The sequence below is a fragment of the Nomascus leucogenys genome, chromosome 2 (genome assembly GCF_006542625.1).
Source record: "Nomascus leucogenys isolate Asia chromosome 2, Asia_NLE_v1, whole genome shotgun sequence".
In the NCBI taxonomy this organism is placed as follows: domain Eukaryota; kingdom Metazoa; phylum Chordata; class Mammalia; order Primates; family Hylobatidae; genus Nomascus; species Nomascus leucogenys.
The window spans coordinates 82,132,767-82,150,543 of NC_044382.1; the positions used below are offsets into that span (position 1 = coordinate 82,132,767).

At 39.6% G+C, this 17,777-nt stretch overlaps 1 protein-coding gene across 1 annotated transcript in view; it reads left to right on the top strand.

Annotated features, from left to right (window-relative positions):
• Positions 1-17,777, top strand: part of USP31 (ubiquitin specific peptidase 31) — a 90,950-nt gene that overhangs the window by 46,395 nt on the left and 26,778 nt on the right. Inside the window, exons 5-7 of the mRNA XM_030799796.1 lie at positions 565-700; positions 3,690-3,834; positions 15,318-15,498. Of these exons, the coding sequence (XP_030655656.1) occupies positions 565-700; positions 3,690-3,834; positions 15,318-15,498 (462 nt within the window). The remainder of the gene's footprint in view (positions 1-564; positions 701-3,689; positions 3,835-15,317; positions 15,499-17,777) is intronic.

Consider the following 17,777-nt stretch of genomic DNA (forward strand, 5'->3'; position numbering starts at 1 on the left):
TATTAGGTTGTCTTATTTATTTAGACAGGTAATGGGATTAATAATGGGATTGAATACAGTCATTGCTACAACCTTACAAGAATAAATGCCCTCCTGAGTTTTAAGGGTGAACAGGCACATGAGGCAAGCAGGGGCTGTGTAGTCTGGCCGGGTTTGTCATCCACACAGTATCGGGGGAGGGGGAGGGCTGCTGAGTGACTTCAGGATTCTCTAGAGACCTAACTTTACATTTCTTGTTTCTTAGTTGCTTTATTTTGAACAATTTCTCAACATTTCCAGGAGTTACGCTGTTCTAAAGAAAATACAAAGCACAGAATCAAGTGTAGATATATTTTTGTTCACTTCATAGAATGTTCATTTTATGAAGATTGCCTTTTCCAAAGATCTTGATGATTGTTTGATAGTTCTGCTTAGAGCCAAGTGAAATTTTTCCATTTGGGCTTCCGAGTAACAGTGTGGGTTAGCTTTAGTTTTTTGTTGATTTCAGCTCAGGTTTATTTTGCATCTTCTATATTTTAGTTGAAATAAGTGACTAATGAGAAGATCTGACTTTGATCTGTACAGGCCTCTCTATGTCACGGTAGTGTATCAAGGGAAATGTTCTCACTGCATGAGGATTGGTGTGGCCGTACCTCTGTCTGGGACTGTCGCCAGACTTCGGGAAGCAGTGTCTATGGAAACAAAGATCCCCACTGATCAGGTAATAAGTCTGCTAAGACCAGGTACACATGAGCCACAAAAGTATTGCTTTCTGTTCTCTTAGAATTTTTTATAGTTCTTGGCCGAGTATGGTTAGATAGAAATTTAAAACCAGTTGCATTTAGAGTTGAGGGAAAAAAATCAAGACCCCAAAGACTAAAATGTATAGAGAAACTTTTCATGTTTCATTTAATTGTGTATATAATTTTAAAAGAAGCTGTGACTTTACACCAAGACCTTCTTGTAGCTTTGTTCATAAGGTATAATTACTTAACCCTTCTTAAATCATTCCTGTGGATGTGTACGTGGGCAATGGAGCGTCCTCGCAGTGTTTGATAGTCAAAGAGGCTTTGAAAACTTGAGCAGTGACACTAGAAAACCCCTTCCCATTGTGGTGATATGAGTGGATATCTTGCTAGTACAGTGTTCTGTATGTAATAGATGCTCAGTACGTTTTGTTTTCTCATTATGGCTGGATCAGAGTCTCTTGTTTAGAGAAGAGAAAGGAAAGTTGTGCCCATGCCGCATCCCTTTTTGGGTAAATGTTTGATAAGCAGTTATGTTGAAATTGACCAAAAATACTTTTGACCTGTTTGGACTTGACATGTTTTTGCATATAGCTTTTACTCAATTTACTATTATTATTTTATTTGGAAAAACATTCCTTATTTAAGATTTATTAAGGAAAGATGACTCAGTAGCTAAATTGCTTTCCCTAGATAGTAGCTTCTGGAAGCTACTATGTAATCCCTGGAATAATAAAGGTGTTTTGTACTTTGGCCTCATGTGGCCTCATTTGAGAAGTTACCACAGTAAAACAAATACAGCCAGCAGTGTTGCCCTAATATGGCAAATATCTCATATTTTTGCAGGCCAAGTACTGGCATATTGATAAAATGTTCATATTCTTTCCTACTCTGAAAAGCCCATTGGCTCTTTCTTCCCTTCAGGATGAGGGAAAGGCAGAAAGGGAGGGAGCGAGGCTTCGGTGGTGTCCAGGGCAAATCTGGTTGCATCTTTAGAGCTTCTAGCACTGTTTGGCTCCTTTTGCATGTGGTTTAAATTGGTGAAATAATTATAAGTTTGCTGTTGACCTCAGTTTGCTGAAGAGAGTGAATTTTACTTGCATGTTCACCGGCAGAAAAACAACATGGTCATTAAATTCATTAGAAGGAAAATGTGCCAGGAACATTTTTGCTGGACTATTTGTGGAATATACCACCAACCCCTTTTACCTGGTAGATTTGCAGAATGTTAGTGCTGGTAGAGGGGACCTCAGGGGTCCAGTCCAACTGCCTTATTTGAAAGAGGCTCAGAAAAGCCATGTGACTTGTTCAGGTTTGCAGGGCTGGTTGGTGACAGGCCGGACTGGAACCTGCATGCCCAATCCAGTGCTTTTTCACTAGACAGCGCGGCTGAGCATATAATGAAGTCTTTAAATGTCTCCAGTGTTCTCCTCTCCATCTTTTGTTTTTCTGTTTTGTTTGTTTGTTTGTATGTATGTATGTATGTACGTATGGATTGATTGAGACAGGGTCTCACTCTTGCCCAGGCTGGAGTGCATTAGTGCAATCATGGCTCACTGCAGCCTCAACCTTGTGGGCTCAAGCAGTCCTCCCACCTCAGCTTCCCAAGTAGTGGGGACTGTAGGCGCATGCCACCACACCCAGCTGATTTTTGTATTTTTCATACAGACGAGGTTTTGGCATGTTGCCCAGGCTAGTCTTGAACTCCTGGCCTCAAGCAGTCCTTCTGTCTTGGCCTCCCAAAGTGCTGGGATTACAGGCTTGAGCCACCATGCCTGTCCTGTTTTTCTGTTTTATTGTAAAATAACCATTTCAGAAATATAACCGAAAGAGGAAGTGTCTCATACTAGGTATCTTAATGCTAAGGGTTACTAACTTTAATACTATGTTATATAGTATTCATTTAGATTTTTTCCATGCATATATACATTATTTTATATAAGTAGAATCATTTACACATATTATTTTTACCTTGCTTTGTATTTACTTAGACTTTTGCATGTTAGTGCAAATATATATAGTTTATTCTTTTTAGTAGCTTTATAATTCCAGTAAGGCTATACTACATCTAACTAGTTAGTATTTTTGGACATTTGAGTTGATTTTTTTTTTTTTTCAATACAAATATCCATGGTTTAGGCTTGAAAAATAGAAAATGAAATGATATGGGAGAAAGCCTCAGAGTCAGATGTGGATTCTGTCCTCGACATGAGGCTGAATCGTTGTAGAACTTTAGTCAAGTCTCTTGGCTTCTCTTCTTTCAGTGAAACGGAGGTTAGACATTATGATCTCCTGGTTCTCTTCTACACTAGAACTTAGAGAAACTCTGGAGTTAGAGTCATAGAGTTCTGCATCAGAGTACAGGTGTCCCTCAGTGTCCATGGGATTGGTTGTAGGAACCCTTGCACTAGGATACCAAAATCCACAGTGCTTTAATCCCTTTTATAACATGGCACAGTATTTGCATAGAACCTAAGCATATCATTCTGTATACTTTATTTATTTTTACTTTTTATTTTATGGATACATAATAGTTGTACCTCCAATATACTTTAAATCATCTCCAGATAGCTTATAATATTTAATACAGTGTAAATGTTATGTAAATAGTTGTTATGCTATGTTGTTTAGGGAATAATGACAAGAAAAAAAGACTCTCTGTTCAGTATACATTCAATCATCCTTTTTTTTTCTTCTGAATATTTTTGATCTGCAGTTGGTTGAATCCACAGATGTAGCACCCACAGATATGGAGGGGTGACTGTATATTGTTATATAATTACAGAGGCTACTGTGCTTCCAGGATTCTCTCATTAAAGGCAAATAAAGTGGGCTCTGCGAGATGTTTCAGAGCTCTCTCAGACCACTGCCAGTCCTGATGGTCTGGAGAAGTTCATAGAATTGGGAGATCAATTAGTATCAAATTTCCAGTTACCCAACTGTTTACATTTTTCCTATTTTTAGATTGTGTTAACAGAAATGTACTATGATGGGTTCCATCGTTCCTTTTGTGATACAGACGATCTGGAAACAGTCCATGAAAGCGACTGCATTTTTGCCTTTGAGACTCCCGAAATATTTAGGCCTGAAGGAATTCTCAGTCAAAGAGGTAAGTGAGCTCCCGTTTCCATAATACCACCTGGGTTTGCAGGTTTAACTATAGTCTACCCTTTTAGTTGTCTGTTATATAACAATATACATTTTTTTAAATTGTAAAATACACATAATTTTTTTATGATGGTATAATGGTAAAAATCTTATAGTAATATTTTTGTAGAAGAAGGCAGCTTTTACTGTTTTAGGCAAAGATATATCCATAGTTTAGTTGGGAAAACCTCTTATTGAGATTCAGGACTGACTGTGACCTCCTTTAAGTAGCCTTTTTGGCATCTTATCATGACATTCAGGAGGATACACTGTGCCATAGGTTTTTTGTTTTTGTTTTTTTTAATTTTGCTGTCAGCTCTTAAGATTCTAATATTTTTGCTATAGAATGTTTTCTTGGTACCTGCTTTTAAGAAATTTGCATGTAACTCTTCACTGATAGGCAGCAAAATGAAGTAAAGCCCTGGACAGTATTGTTCCTCTTACTGCGGTTTGGGCTGTGATTTGGAACTTAGCTTGTCTCCCCACTGTGCCTGGAGTTACGGGTTTATTCTGATTTTAAGAGTTACCAAGCAACTCAGACTTTGCTCCTGGCCACAGCATTCTTCAGGGTTCCTCCTAGGGCTCCTCTTCTTTTGCTCTACCCTGGTGGTTATTGATGCATCAGTATTACTTGGGAACTGGTTAGAAATGCAAATTCTTGGTCCTTACTCCACACCTAGTAAAGGAGAAACTCTGGTAAACAAGCCCTTTAGTAATCGTGATGCAAGCTAAAGTGAGAACTGCCGCTCTTACCAGGATTTTCCACACCTTGATTTTTTTAACTGAATTCCCCCCCAGCCTCCACTTTTCTTTTGATTCCAGTTCCATTCCTTGACTTCCACCTCCCTACTGGAATTTCTACTTAGAAATCCTACAGGCATCTTACCCTTAGCCTTTCTTTCTTAGATTGGTTGCTCCTGCATTTTTTCTAGAAATAATGGCACTGCTATCCTCCTCTTTACTCAAACTGGATCCAAGCTTGATAACTTCTCCTTCAAAATTCTCATAGAGCTGTTGACACACACTGCATTTTTCCCCGTTATTCTACTGCCACTGACGTAGTTCAGGCCAGTCCCAGCTGAGCTTTTCCAGTAAGTTTTTATCTTTACCACTGAGCTTTCTCCTGTCTAGTTATTTCTCCACAGACTTATTCTCATACACAGTTCTGATCATGTTACATGCTATTGATTTACCGGTGGTTCCCCTTTTCTAAGATCAAATCTAAACACCTTAGAAGGAGCATAACCCCCTCCTCCCCCACCATGATTTGGTCCTTGCCTTTCTTTCCAGTCTCTCTACTCCATTTCCTCTCCTTCCTCGGGTCTTCTCTTTCAGGTTACTCTTTGTTTCTCAGACATGCCATGTGCTTTTCCATGTTCCCTACCATTTGCTGTGCTGAGGATTCACTTCTCCAGCTTCTATTCTCATTAGCTCCTACTTTGTCTCTCCAAGGTACCTTGCAGTCTCCCCATCCTGCCAAGCTCTAAGCAGTCACTATTCTACTTTCTCTCTTTTTTTTCTTTTTGAGACGGAGTCTTGCTTTGTCACTCAGGCTGGAGTGCAGTGGCACAATCTTGTCTCACTGCAACCTTAGCCTCCTGAGTAGCTGGGATCACAGGTGCATGTCACCACACCTGGCTAATTTTTGTATTTTTAGTAGAGATGGGGTTTCACCATGTTGGCCAGGCTGGTCTCGAACTCCTGACCTCAAGTGATCCACCTGCCTCAGCCTCCCAAAGTGCTGGGATTACAGGCATGAGCCACCACACCCAGCCCACTATTCTACTTTCTGTTTCTACAGATTTCCGTAGTCTAGACTTCCATATAAATGGAATCATAAAATATATGGTATTTTGTGACTGGCTTTACTTAGTGTGATGTTTTCAAGATTCATTCATGTTGTAGCATATATCATACTTAATTCCTTTTTATGGCCAAATAATATTTTATTGTTTGAATAGATCACATTTTGTTTATTCATTGTTAATGAATATTTGGGTTTTTTCCACCTTCTGGCTAATATGAATAATGCTCCTGTGAACATTCCACACAAGTTTTTGTGTGGACTTATGTTTTCGTTTCTCTTCATACCTGGGAATAGAACTGCTGGGCTGTGTGGTAACTCTACGTTTAATCATTTGGAGGAACTTACAGACTGTTTTCCAAAGTGGCTGCACCATGTTACATTTTTATCAGCAGTGTTTGAGGGTTCCAGTTTCTCTACATCCTTGCCAACACTTGATTATTATCTGACTCTTTAATTTTAGCCATTGTAGTAGGTATGAAGTGGTATCTCATGATGGTTTTGATTTGTGTTTGTGACTGACATGATGTTGAGCATCTTTTCTTGTGCTTGTTGGCCATTTATATATCATATTTGGAAAAATGTCTATTCAAATATTTTGCCCATTTTAAAACTGCGTTGTTTGCTTTTTGTTGTTGAGTTTTAGGAATTTTCACATATGCTGAATACTAGACCCTTATCAGATATATGATTTGCAAATATTTTCTCCCATTCTGTGGGTGGTCTTTTAACTACCTGATAATGTCCTTTGAAACACAAAAGTTCTTAGTTTTGTTGAAGTCCAGTTTATCTATTTTTTTTTTGTTGCTTGTGCTTTTGTTGTCATATCTGACACTTTATCAAATCCAAAGTCATAAAGATTTACCCCATAATTTCTTTTAAGAGTTTTATAGTTTTAGCTCTTATATTACAGTTTTTTGAACTATTTTGAGTTAATTTTTTATGTGCATGTGCATGTGTCTTTTTAGAGCATGATATATAATCCTTTGGGTATATACCAGTAATGGGATTGCTGGGTCAAATGGTAATTCTAGTTCTAGATCCTTGAGGAATTGCGACACTGTCTTCCACAATGGTTGAACTAATTTACACTCCCACCAACAGTGTGAAAGCATTCCTATTTCTCCACATACTCTCCAGCATCTGTTGTTTCCTGACTTTTTGATGATTGCCATTCTAATTGGCATGAGGTGGTATCTCATTGTGGTTTTGATTTGCATTTCTGTGATGACCAGTGATGATGAGCATTTTTTCATGTGTCTGTTGGCTACATAAATGTTTTCTTTTGAGAAGTGTCCTTTGCCCACTTATTGATGGGGTTGTTTTTTTCTTGTAAATTTGTCTGAGTTCTTTGTAGATTCTGGATATTAGCCCTTTGTCAAATGGGTAGATTGCAGAAATTTTCTCCCATTCTGTAGGTTGCCTGTTCACTCTGATGGTAGTTTCTTTTGCCATGCAGAAGCTCTTTAGTTTAATTAGATCCCGTTTATCTATTTTGGCTTTTGTTGCTTTTGCTTGTGGTGTTTTAGTCATGAAGTCCTTGCTTATGCCTATGTCCCTAAAGATATTGCCTAGGTTTTCTTCTAGTGTTTTTATGGTTCTAGGTCTAAGATTTAAGTCTTTAATCCCCCTTGAATTAATTTTTGTACAAGGTGTAAGGAAGAGATCCAGTTTCAGCTTTCTACATATGGCTAGCCAGTTTTCCCAGCACCATTTATTAAATAGGGAATCCTTTCCCCATTTCTTGTTTTTGTCAGGTTTGTCAAAGATCAGATGGTTGTAGATGTGTGGTGTTACTTCTGAGGCCTCTGTTCTGTTCCATTGATCTATATCTCTGTTTTGGTACCAGTACCATGCTGTTTTGGTTACTGTAGCCTTGTAGTATAGTTTGAAGTTAGGTAGCGTGATGCCTCCAGCTTTGTTCTTTTTGCTTAGGATTGTCTTGGCAATGCGGGCTCTTTTTTGGTTCCATATGAACTTTAAAGTAGTTTTTTCCAATTCTGTGAAGAAAGTCATTGGTAGCTTGATGGGGATGGCATGGAATCTATAAATTACCCTGGGCAGTATGGCCATTTTCACGATATTGATTCTTCCTATCCATGAGCATGGAATGTTCTTCCATTTGTTTGTGTCCTCTTTTATTTCATTGAGCAGTGGTTTGTAGTTCTCCTTGAAGAGGTCCTTCACATTCTTTGTAAGTTGGATTCCTAGGTATTTTATTCTCTTTGAAGCAATTGTGAATGGGAGTTCACTCATGATTTGGCTCTCTGTTTGTCTGTTATTGGTGTATAGGAATGCTTGTGATTTTTGTACATTGATTTTGTATCCTGAGACTTTGCTGAAGTTGCTTATCAGCTTAAGGAGATTTTGGGCTGAGACGATGGGGTTTTCTAAATATACAATCATGTCATCTGCAAAAAGGGACAATTTGACTTCCTCTTTTCCTAATTGAATACCCTTTATTTCTTTCTCTTGACTGATTGCCCTGGCCAGAACTTCCAACACTATATTTAATAGGAATGGTGAGAGAGGGCATCCTTGTCTTGTGCCAGTTTTCAAAGGGAATACTTCCATGTTTTGCCCATTCAGTATGATATTGGCTGTGGGTTTGTCATAAATAGCTCTTATTATTTTGATATACGTTCCATCAATACCTAGTTTATTGAGAGTTTTTAGCATGAAGGGCTGATGAATTTTGTTGAAGGCCTTTTCTGCATCTATTGCGATAATCATATGGTTTTTGTTATTGGTTCTGTTTATATGATGGATTACGTTTATTGATTTGCGTATGTTGAACCAGCCTTGCATCCCAGGGATGGAGCCCACTTGATCATGGTGTATAAGCTTTTTGATGTGCTGCTGGATTCGGTTTGCCAGTATTTTATTGAGGATTTTTGCATCGATGTTCATCAGAGATATTGGTCTAAAATTCTTTTATTTGCTGTGTCTCTGCCAGGCTTTGGTATCAGGATGATGCTGGTTTCATAAAATGAGTTAGGGAGGATTCCCTCTTTTTCTATTGATTGGAATAGTTTTAGAAGGAATGGTACCAGCTCCTAGAATTTGGCTGTGAATCCGTCTGGTCCTGGACTCTTTTTGGTTGGTAGGCTATTAATTATTGCCTCAATTTCAGAGCCTGTTATTAGTCTATTCAGAGATTCAACTGCCTGGTTTAGTCTTGGGAGGGTGTATGTGTCCAGGAGTTTATCCGTTTCTTCTAGATTTTCTAGTGTATTTGTGTAGAGGTGTTTATAGTATTCTCTGATGGTAGTTTGTATTTCTGTGGGATCAGTGGTGATATCCCCTTTATCATTTTTATTGCGTCTATTTGATTCTTCTCTCTTTTTTTCTTTATTAGTCTTGCTAGCGGTCTATCAGTTTTGTTGATCTTTTCAAAAAACCAGCTCCTAGATTCATTTATTTTTTTGAAGGGTTTTTTGTATCTCTATCTCCTTCAGTTCTGCTCTGATCTTAGTTATTTCTTGCCTTCTGCTAGCTTTTGAATGTGTTTGCTCTTGCTTCTCTAGTTCTTTTCATTGTGATGTTAGGGTGTTGATTTTAAATCTTTCCTGCTTTCTCTTGTGGGCATTTAGTGCTATAAATTTCCCTCTACACACTGCTTTAAATATGTCCCAGAGATTCTGGTACGTTGTGTCTTTGTTCTCACTGGTTTCAAAGAACATCTTTATTTCTGCCTTCATTTTGTTATTTACCCAGTAGTCATTCAGGAGCAGGTTCTTCAGTTTCCATGTAGTTGTACAGTTTTGAGTGAGTTTCTTAATCCTGAGTTCTAATTTGATTGCACGGTGGTCTGAGAGACAGTTTGTTGTGGTTTCTGTTCTTTTACAGTTGCTGAGGAGTGCTTTACTTCCAATTATGTGGTCAGTTTTAGAATAAGTGCGATATGGTGCTGAGAAGAATATATATTCTGTTGATTTGGGGTGGAGAGTTATGTAGATGTCTATTAGGTCTGCTTGGTGCAGAGGTGAGTTCAAGTCCTGGATATCCCTGTTAACCTTCTGTCTTGTTGATCTAATATTGACAGTGGGATGTTAAAGTCTCCCATTATTTTGTGGGAGTCTAAGTCTCTGTAGGTCTCTAAGGACTTGCCTTATGAATCTGGGTGCTCTTGTATTGGGTGCATGTATATTTAGGATAGTTAGCTCCTCTTGTTGAATTGATCCCTATACCATTATGTAATGGCCTTCTTTTTCTCTTTTGTTCTTTGTTGGTTTAAAGTCTGTTTTATGAGAGACTAGGATTGCAACCCCTGCTTTTTTTGCTTTCCATTTGCTTGGTAGATCTTCTTCTATCCTTTATTTTGAGCCTGTGTGTGTCTCTGCACATGAGATGGGTCTCCTGAATACAGCACACTGATGGGTCTTGACTCTATCCAATTTGCTAGTCTGTCTTTTAATTGGGGCATTTAGCCCATTTACATTTAAGGTTAATATTGTTGTGTGTGAATTTGATCCCGTTATTATGATGTTAGTTGGTTATTCTCCCCGTTAATTGATGCAGTTTCTTCCTAGCATTGATGGTCTTTACAATTTGGCATGTTTTTGCAGTGGCTGGTACCAGTTGTTCCTTTCCATGTTTAGTGCTTCCTTCAGGAGCTCTTGTAAGGCAGGCCTGGTGGTGACAAAATCTCTCAGCATTTGCTTGTCTGTAAAGGATTTTATTTCTCTTTAACTTATGAAGCTTAGTTTGGCTGGATATAAATTTTGGGTTGAAAATTCTTTTCTTTAAGAATGTTGAATATTGGCCCCACTCTCTTCTGGCTTGTAGGGTTTCTGCTGAGAGATCTGCTGTTAGTCTGATGGGCTTCCCTTTGTGGGTAACCTGACCTTTCACTCTGGCTGCCCTTAACATTTTTTCCTTCATTTCAACCTTGGTGATTCTGACAATTATGTGTCTTGGGGTTGCTCTTCTCGAGGAGTATCTTTGTGGTGTTCTCTGTATTTCCTGAATTTGAATGTTGGCCTGCCTTGCTAGGTTAGGGAAGTTCTCCTGGATAATATCCTGAAGAGTGTTTTCCAACTTGGTTCCATTCTTCCCATTGCTTTCAGGTACAGCAGTCAAACATAGATTTGGCCTTTTCACATAGCCCCATATTTCTTGGAAGCTTTGTTCATTTCTTCTTACTCTTCTTTCTCTAACCTTGTGTTCTCGCTTTATTTCATTAATTTGATCTTCAGTCACTGATACCCTTTCTTTCACTTGATCGAATTGGCTATTGAAGCTTGTGCATGCATCACAAAGTTCTCATGCCATGGTTTTCAGCTCCATCAGGTCATTTAAGCTCTTCTCTTCACTGCTTATTCTAGTTAGCCATTCGTCTAACCTTTTTTTCAAGGTTTTTAGCTTCCTTGCGATGGGTTTGAACATGCTTCTTTAGCTCAGAGAACCAACCTTCTGAAGCCTACTTCTGTCAACTCATCAAAGTCATTCTCCATCCAGCTTTGTTCCATTGCTGGTGAGGAGCTGCAATCCTTTGGAGGAGAGGAGGTGCTCTGGTTTTTAGAATTTTCAGCCTTTCTGCTCTGGTTTCTCCCCATCTTTGTAGTTTTATTTACCGTCGATCTTTGATGTTGATGACCTACAGATTTTGGTGTAGATGTCCTTTTTGTTGATGTTGGTGCTATTCCTTTCTGTTTGTTAGTTTTCCTTCTAACGATCAGGTCCCTCAGCTGCAGGTCTGTTGAAGTTTGCTGGAGTTCCACTCCAGACCCTGTTTGCCTGGGTATCACCAGTGGAGGCTGCAGAACAGCAAATATTGCTGCCTGATCCTTCCTCTGGAAGCTTCGTCCCAGACGGGCACCCGCCTGTATGAGGTGTCTGTTGGCTCCTTCTGGGAGGTGTCTCCCAGTTAGGCTACATGGGAGTCAGGGACCCACTTGAGGAGGCAGTCTGTCCATTTTCAGAGCTCAGATGCCGTGCTGGGAGAACCACTGCTCTCTTCAGAGCTGTCAGACAAGGACCTTTAAGTCTGCAGAAGCTGTCTGCTGCCTTTTGTTCAGCTATGCCCTGCCCACAGAGGTGGAGTCTGTAGAGGCAGCAGGCCTTGCTGAGCTGCCGGGGGGGCTCTGCCCAGTTCGAGCTTCCTGGCCGCTTTGTTTACCTACTCAAGCTTCAGCAATGGTGGATGCCCCTCCCCCAGCCAGGCTGCCACCTCACAGTTCCTTCTCAGACTGCTGCGCTAGCAGTAAGCAAGGCTCCGTGGGTGTGGGACCCACCGAGCCGGGCACGGGAGAGAATCTCTTTGTCTGCCGTTGCTGAGACCTTGGGAAAAGCGCAGTATTTGGGCAGAAGTGTCCCATTTTTCCAGGTACAGTCTGTCACAGCTTCCCTTGGCTAGGAAAGGGAAATCCCCTGACCTCTTGAGCTTCCCGGGTGAGGCAACGCCCCACCCTGCTTCAGCTCACCCTCCGTGGGCGGCACCCACTGTCCAACCTCCCAATGAGATGAACTAGGTACCTCAGTTGGAAATGCAGAAATCACCCATCTTCTGCGTCGATCATGCTGGGAACTGCAGACCAGAGCTGTTCCTGTTCGGCCATCTTGGAACGGATCCACTTCATTCCTTTTTAATGGCAGAACATTATTCCATGCATACATGTGCATGTGCCACATTTTGTTTATCCATTAATCTATTGATGGGCGTTTTTTTTTCCTACCTTTTGTCTATTATGAATAGTCCTACTATGAGCATTTGTGTACAAGTATTTCTTTGAATATCTGTTTTCAGTTCTTTTGGGTATATACCTAGGAGTGGAATTGATGGATCATATCATAATTCTATGGTTATCTTCTTGGGGAATTGCCAAACAGTTTTCCACAGGAGCTGGATCATTTTACATTTCCACCAGCAATAGATGAGAGTTCTAATTTCTCCACATCTTTATCAACATTTATTTTTCATCTTTTTGATTTTAGCCATCCTGGTGAATGTGAAGTGTTACTTCATTGAGGTTTTGACTTGCATTTCTCTAATAGTAAATGATGATGAACATCTTGTCATGTGCTTGTTTGGCCATTTATATATTCTCTTTGGAGAAATGTCTATTCAAGTCTTTTTCCCATTTTAAATTGCATTATCTTTTTGTTGAGTTGTTTTTGTTGAGTTGTAAGAATTCTTTGTAAGGATGTATAATACCAGACCTTATGGGATATATGACTTGCAAGTATTTTATTCCATTCTCTGGGTTTTTTCTCTTTCTTGATAGTGTTCTTTGATATGCAAAAGTTCTTCATTTTGATGAAGTCTGTTTTTCTTTTGTTGCTCATAATTTTGTTGTCATATCTAAGAATCCGTCACCACATCCAAGGTCATAAAGATTTACTCTTGTGTTTTCTTCTGAGTTTTGTAGTTTTAGCTCTTATATTTAGGTTGTTGATACATTTTAAGTTAATTTTTATAAATTGTATGAGGTAGGGACCAAACTCCATTCTGGGGCAAGTAAATATAATACTTGTCCCAGCACCATTTGATGAAGAGATTGTACTGTTCTCATTGAATGGTCTTGGTGCTCTTGTTGAAAGTCCTTATTTTAATTCCTCTTTTACTTCACCCTCTACTTCCAGAGGCCTCTGGCGCCTCCAGTTTCTGATTCTTTTGGTGATCCTGTATATTGGGTTGGCCAGCTTTCTCCAATGCCAGCTTACAATTCAGTTTTCTCTGGTCTACTCATATTTACAATATTTTCTAGATAGTCTATTATTTCACTTATTCTTCTTTGACCCAGGTGCTTGTTTGTCTTTCTTTTCCAGTTGTTACATTTGCCTGTATGTGTTTTTGTTTGGATTGTTTCTAATTTTATTGCATTACAGTAAAAAATACCTAAATTATCTTGTCCAGAGAGCCTTTCCTCACTCCCTTTACCTGCAGGCTGGCTGGCGAACTCCTGCTCTTCTGGGCGGGTAACTTCTTTTAATCTCTCACACCAGCATGTTATGTGGAAATGATTTGTTTTCTTCTCTGTCCTTCCCACCACACTGTGAAGTTCTCTGGAGCTGGGGCCACATTTTGCTTTATCTTGCTGTACCCAACAGTGCAGTATAGTTCTTAATATGCAGCAAGAGCCCAGGTAATGTTTGTTCAACTGAAAGTTTCTCAAAATCCTGTTCCCACCCCAGTTGCTTAGGGTTAACACTGAGCTTCTATTTATAAGTGAATTTGGTGAATCCAAAGGTTATTGTATTCTAGCCAGAGACTGCCTTATTGAGTGCGTGTTAGCCTCTATCTTAAGGCCTTAACAGATGTTTTGTTCAATACATAATGAGGCTACTGCTTTCCCCACGTTACCTGTGAGGAAGCTGAGACTTGGAGATGAAGTAACCACTCCCAGCTCACACAGCTGGCAGTAAATGGGTCCACAGTTTGAACACAGAGCTTGATTTCTGTGCAGTTGACAATGTGGCATCCCCTTATCTCATCAGGAGTCCTCATCAATTCTAGGAGAACAGGTCTTCCCACCCTTACCTCTGCCAAGAACCTCGGAAACAGTTTATTTTCTCAACTTCAGATATCTATTATTTTTATTTTCTCATACCAGAGTTTAAAATGATTAGGAAGTAAGATCTACTCCTGTTCCTTTTGTGATTTCTTTATGGTGTTTAAGCTTAAAAAGGTTTCTTCCCTCTAGTGGCTTGACAAAGATTCAGCTTTTTTCTTATTTCTGGTTTGTATGTGTTGTTTTTTAAAACTCTATCTGGAATTTATATTGGCATTAACTATGTGCTTGTCATTTTAAATTGTTACAAAGTTGAGGTATCTTAATAGGTTCAGTGAGTCTTAGATTGCTGAGTATTGAGGTTATTGCCAGCATTCTGCTATAAATACTTTTGTGTAGGCCATTTGTATTTTATTCTCTTTCTGGTGGTGGTGTTATTTATGGTGGTGTTAGGAGGGGTTTCTTCTATTCTCCAGCTGGGGTGTCATTTCCCTAGGCTGTACTTCCAAAGGATTAAAGGAATGAACAGGTAGTCAGGCATTTATTGGGGTTGTGCTGGGTGCTGAGTTGCTGGGTACTTTGATTGACAGGGAGCTCTGCTTTGGGGCATTTGGGAGGATCAGTACTGTGTCTGTCAAATATATATTTTTGTTAACTTTAATGTGGATTGATCCAGTCTAGTAGACTGTATTCCAAGTTGGAAGATTCTCCTGATGGCTCTGAGTCTAGTAGGTGTAGTATGTAATTTACCTTTTATTTCTTATAAGTCTGGCTCTTTAATCAGGGAGAAGAAACTGCTATTGAATATTGAAGAACATTCCACATATTCTCGTCTTTATTTTTTAAAAATTTGTTTGATTACTGGTTGCATGACCTCACTAAATTTTCTTGGTGAATCATCTCAGCACACATGCCCTTCTAAAACTGTATCTAACATTCACTGAAGAGCAGTTTTAATTTTCAGTTTTTAAGGTAGGTAAGGCTAGTTTAAAGGAAATAATAATGGATGCTAAAGAAATTCTCTAACGGCTAGATGAGTAATCCAAGTAGGATGTTTCTTTTTTTGATTGCAGTTTAATTTACATAATGACATTAAAAAAATTTTTCTTTGTTGGGTAAATTTCTTCATAATGAGTGAATAAAAATAATTTTGAAGAGATAAAATGAGTTGTTTTTATTCTATTTCAGGAATTCATTTAAACAACAACCTAAACCACTTGAAATTTGGCTTAGATTATCATAGACTGTCTTCTCCTACACAAACAGCAGCAAAGCAAGGGAAAATGGATTCGCCCACCTCAAGAGCAGGCAGCGACAAGATTGTCCTGTTGGTGTGTAACCGAGCCTGCACTGGGCAACAAGGGAAAAGGTGAGAACCAGATTATTTTCCAGTAAGTACCTAGACTGTAAAAGTTCAGTATTTTCAAACATTTTAAAAAGCATGGGCAAAAAGTTCTTACTTTTAGTAGTTAATTTTTGATTCTGATACTTAGAAAGAATACATGTACAAGTTGACCTGATTTGGGGGGTTGGTCGGGGGAGAGTAAAATTAGGAATCTGGGTTTTCTGTTGTTGTTGTTGTTGTTGTTTTGATACGGAGTCTCGCTCTGTTGCCCAGGCTGGAATGTAGTTGCACGATATTAGTTCACTGCAGCCTCCGCCTCCCAGGTTCAGGCGATTCTCTTGTCTCAGCCTTCTGAGTAGCTGGGATTATAGGCACCAGCCACCACACCCAGCGGATTTTTTGTATTTTTGGTAGAAATGAGGTTTCTACTAAACCTCATTTGGTTAGGCTGGTCTCAAACTCCTGACCTCAGACGATCCGCCCACCTTGGCCTCCCAAAGTGCTGGGATTATAGGCGTGAGCCACTGCATCTGGCCAGAAATCTAGTTTTTAAAGTCCGATTTCATATGTGTATTTTCAGTTCAGGCTTCTCTTGGGGCTCTAGACCCATTTCCAGCTGCTTTCCTGACAGCTTTTTTATTTTTATTTTTTTAGTTCTTAACATGTCTACTTGGATGGTGCATGTCCCTCAGTCTTCTGTCCCAAATTGAACTTATGTGTTATGTCCCAAGTTGAATTGAAATATGTCCAAGTTTTCTTTCCTTTTAAAACTAGCTCTCCAGTATTTCCCATCTTGGCAAATGGCACCACACATTCATTCAGGTTTGTAAGTCAGAAATTTGGGAGTCAGAAATCTCTCTCAAATTTGTCTAATGCCCTCTGTAAGAGTGTATGGGTGTTTTAGACTATCTTTTAAAGTAACTGTGTCACAGTAGGAATGTAACCTGGGTTTTAACAAGAGACAGATATGTTTCAAGGAGAAAGGACTCAGTGTTTCTTAACATTTGTTAGAATAGCCTTTATGTTAGTCTTTGAAAATTTTGCTTTGAAGTAAGTTCCCTGCATAGTAAATAACATAAATGTAAAATGTGTTGATATGCATATTTATGCTATTGATTGACAGGTATTTACCGTTTACAGTGTGTTGGGCACGGTTCTAAACACTGGGGATTCAGCAGGGAACAAGACAGACAGGGTCTGTGTCCTCATGGAGCTTCCATCCTAGCTAGGACAGACCGACTGTGAACAAGCACACGTCTTTAACTTCAGACAGTCCGTACCACATCGAAGGCACTAAAACAGACTAGAATGATAGAGTGTGATGGTGGGAGGCTGGCATGACTACATTAGGCAGGGAGGTCAGGGAAGGCGTCCCTGAAGAGACCGCAGCCAAGCTGAGCCCCAGTGTGCTGTGTGAACATGAGGGGAAAGGATCCCATGCAGAGAGAACACCTGGTACATGCACACAAGACTAGGAGGAGCTTGGTGTGTGTCAGGCACAGAAGGAATGAAGTAAAGAAGCTTTGGAATTCCCTTCATGATGTTAGTCTCTCAAAGAGTGAAGTCATTATTTTAAAAAAATATGATTGGGTGATTTACATGTGCTTGTAACTCATTTCACATCACAGTAGTTTTTAGGAAGATCAGTTCACTGTTAAGCACCACTACGAGCAAACAGTTTGATAGTTGTTGGAAACTGGTTTCTTGGTGATCTTAGCACCTCTACTTCCCTCTGGGCCTGAGTCAGAGTTAATCTGTTAGATCATTTGTTCATTCATTCATCTTCTATTTTCTAGACATTGTCTGTTTGCGCTACTAAGATAAATAAATCACAGTGCTTGCTATCAAATAACTCACAGCCTATTGGTGGAGGCAGAAAAATAAGCAGGCATTGTTTATAGCACAGTGTACACAGGGAACAAGTCAACAGGGTGCCTCCTGGAAAAGAATACCTCCACTGGGTCTTCACATGAGTGAGTAGGAGACAGCCTAGACTCAGAAGGGTGGGGAGGGTATTCCAAGCAGAGGGAGTTCCCTGACAAAAAGACATGGATGTGTGAGAGTAGGACACATTCAGGGAATTCAGGTTTGAATGACTGGGCATGGATGAGAGTTGAGGCTAGGATAGTGGTCCTTAACATTGGCTGCATATTAGAACCACCCAGGGAGGCCCTGAAAACATCTCAGTGCTCAGATGACATTCCAGACTGATTTCATCAGAATCTCTGGGTGCTGGACTTGGACATCATTATTTTCTAAAGCTCCTCTGGTGATTTTGGTCTTCGGTCTGTGCAGCTGAGGCC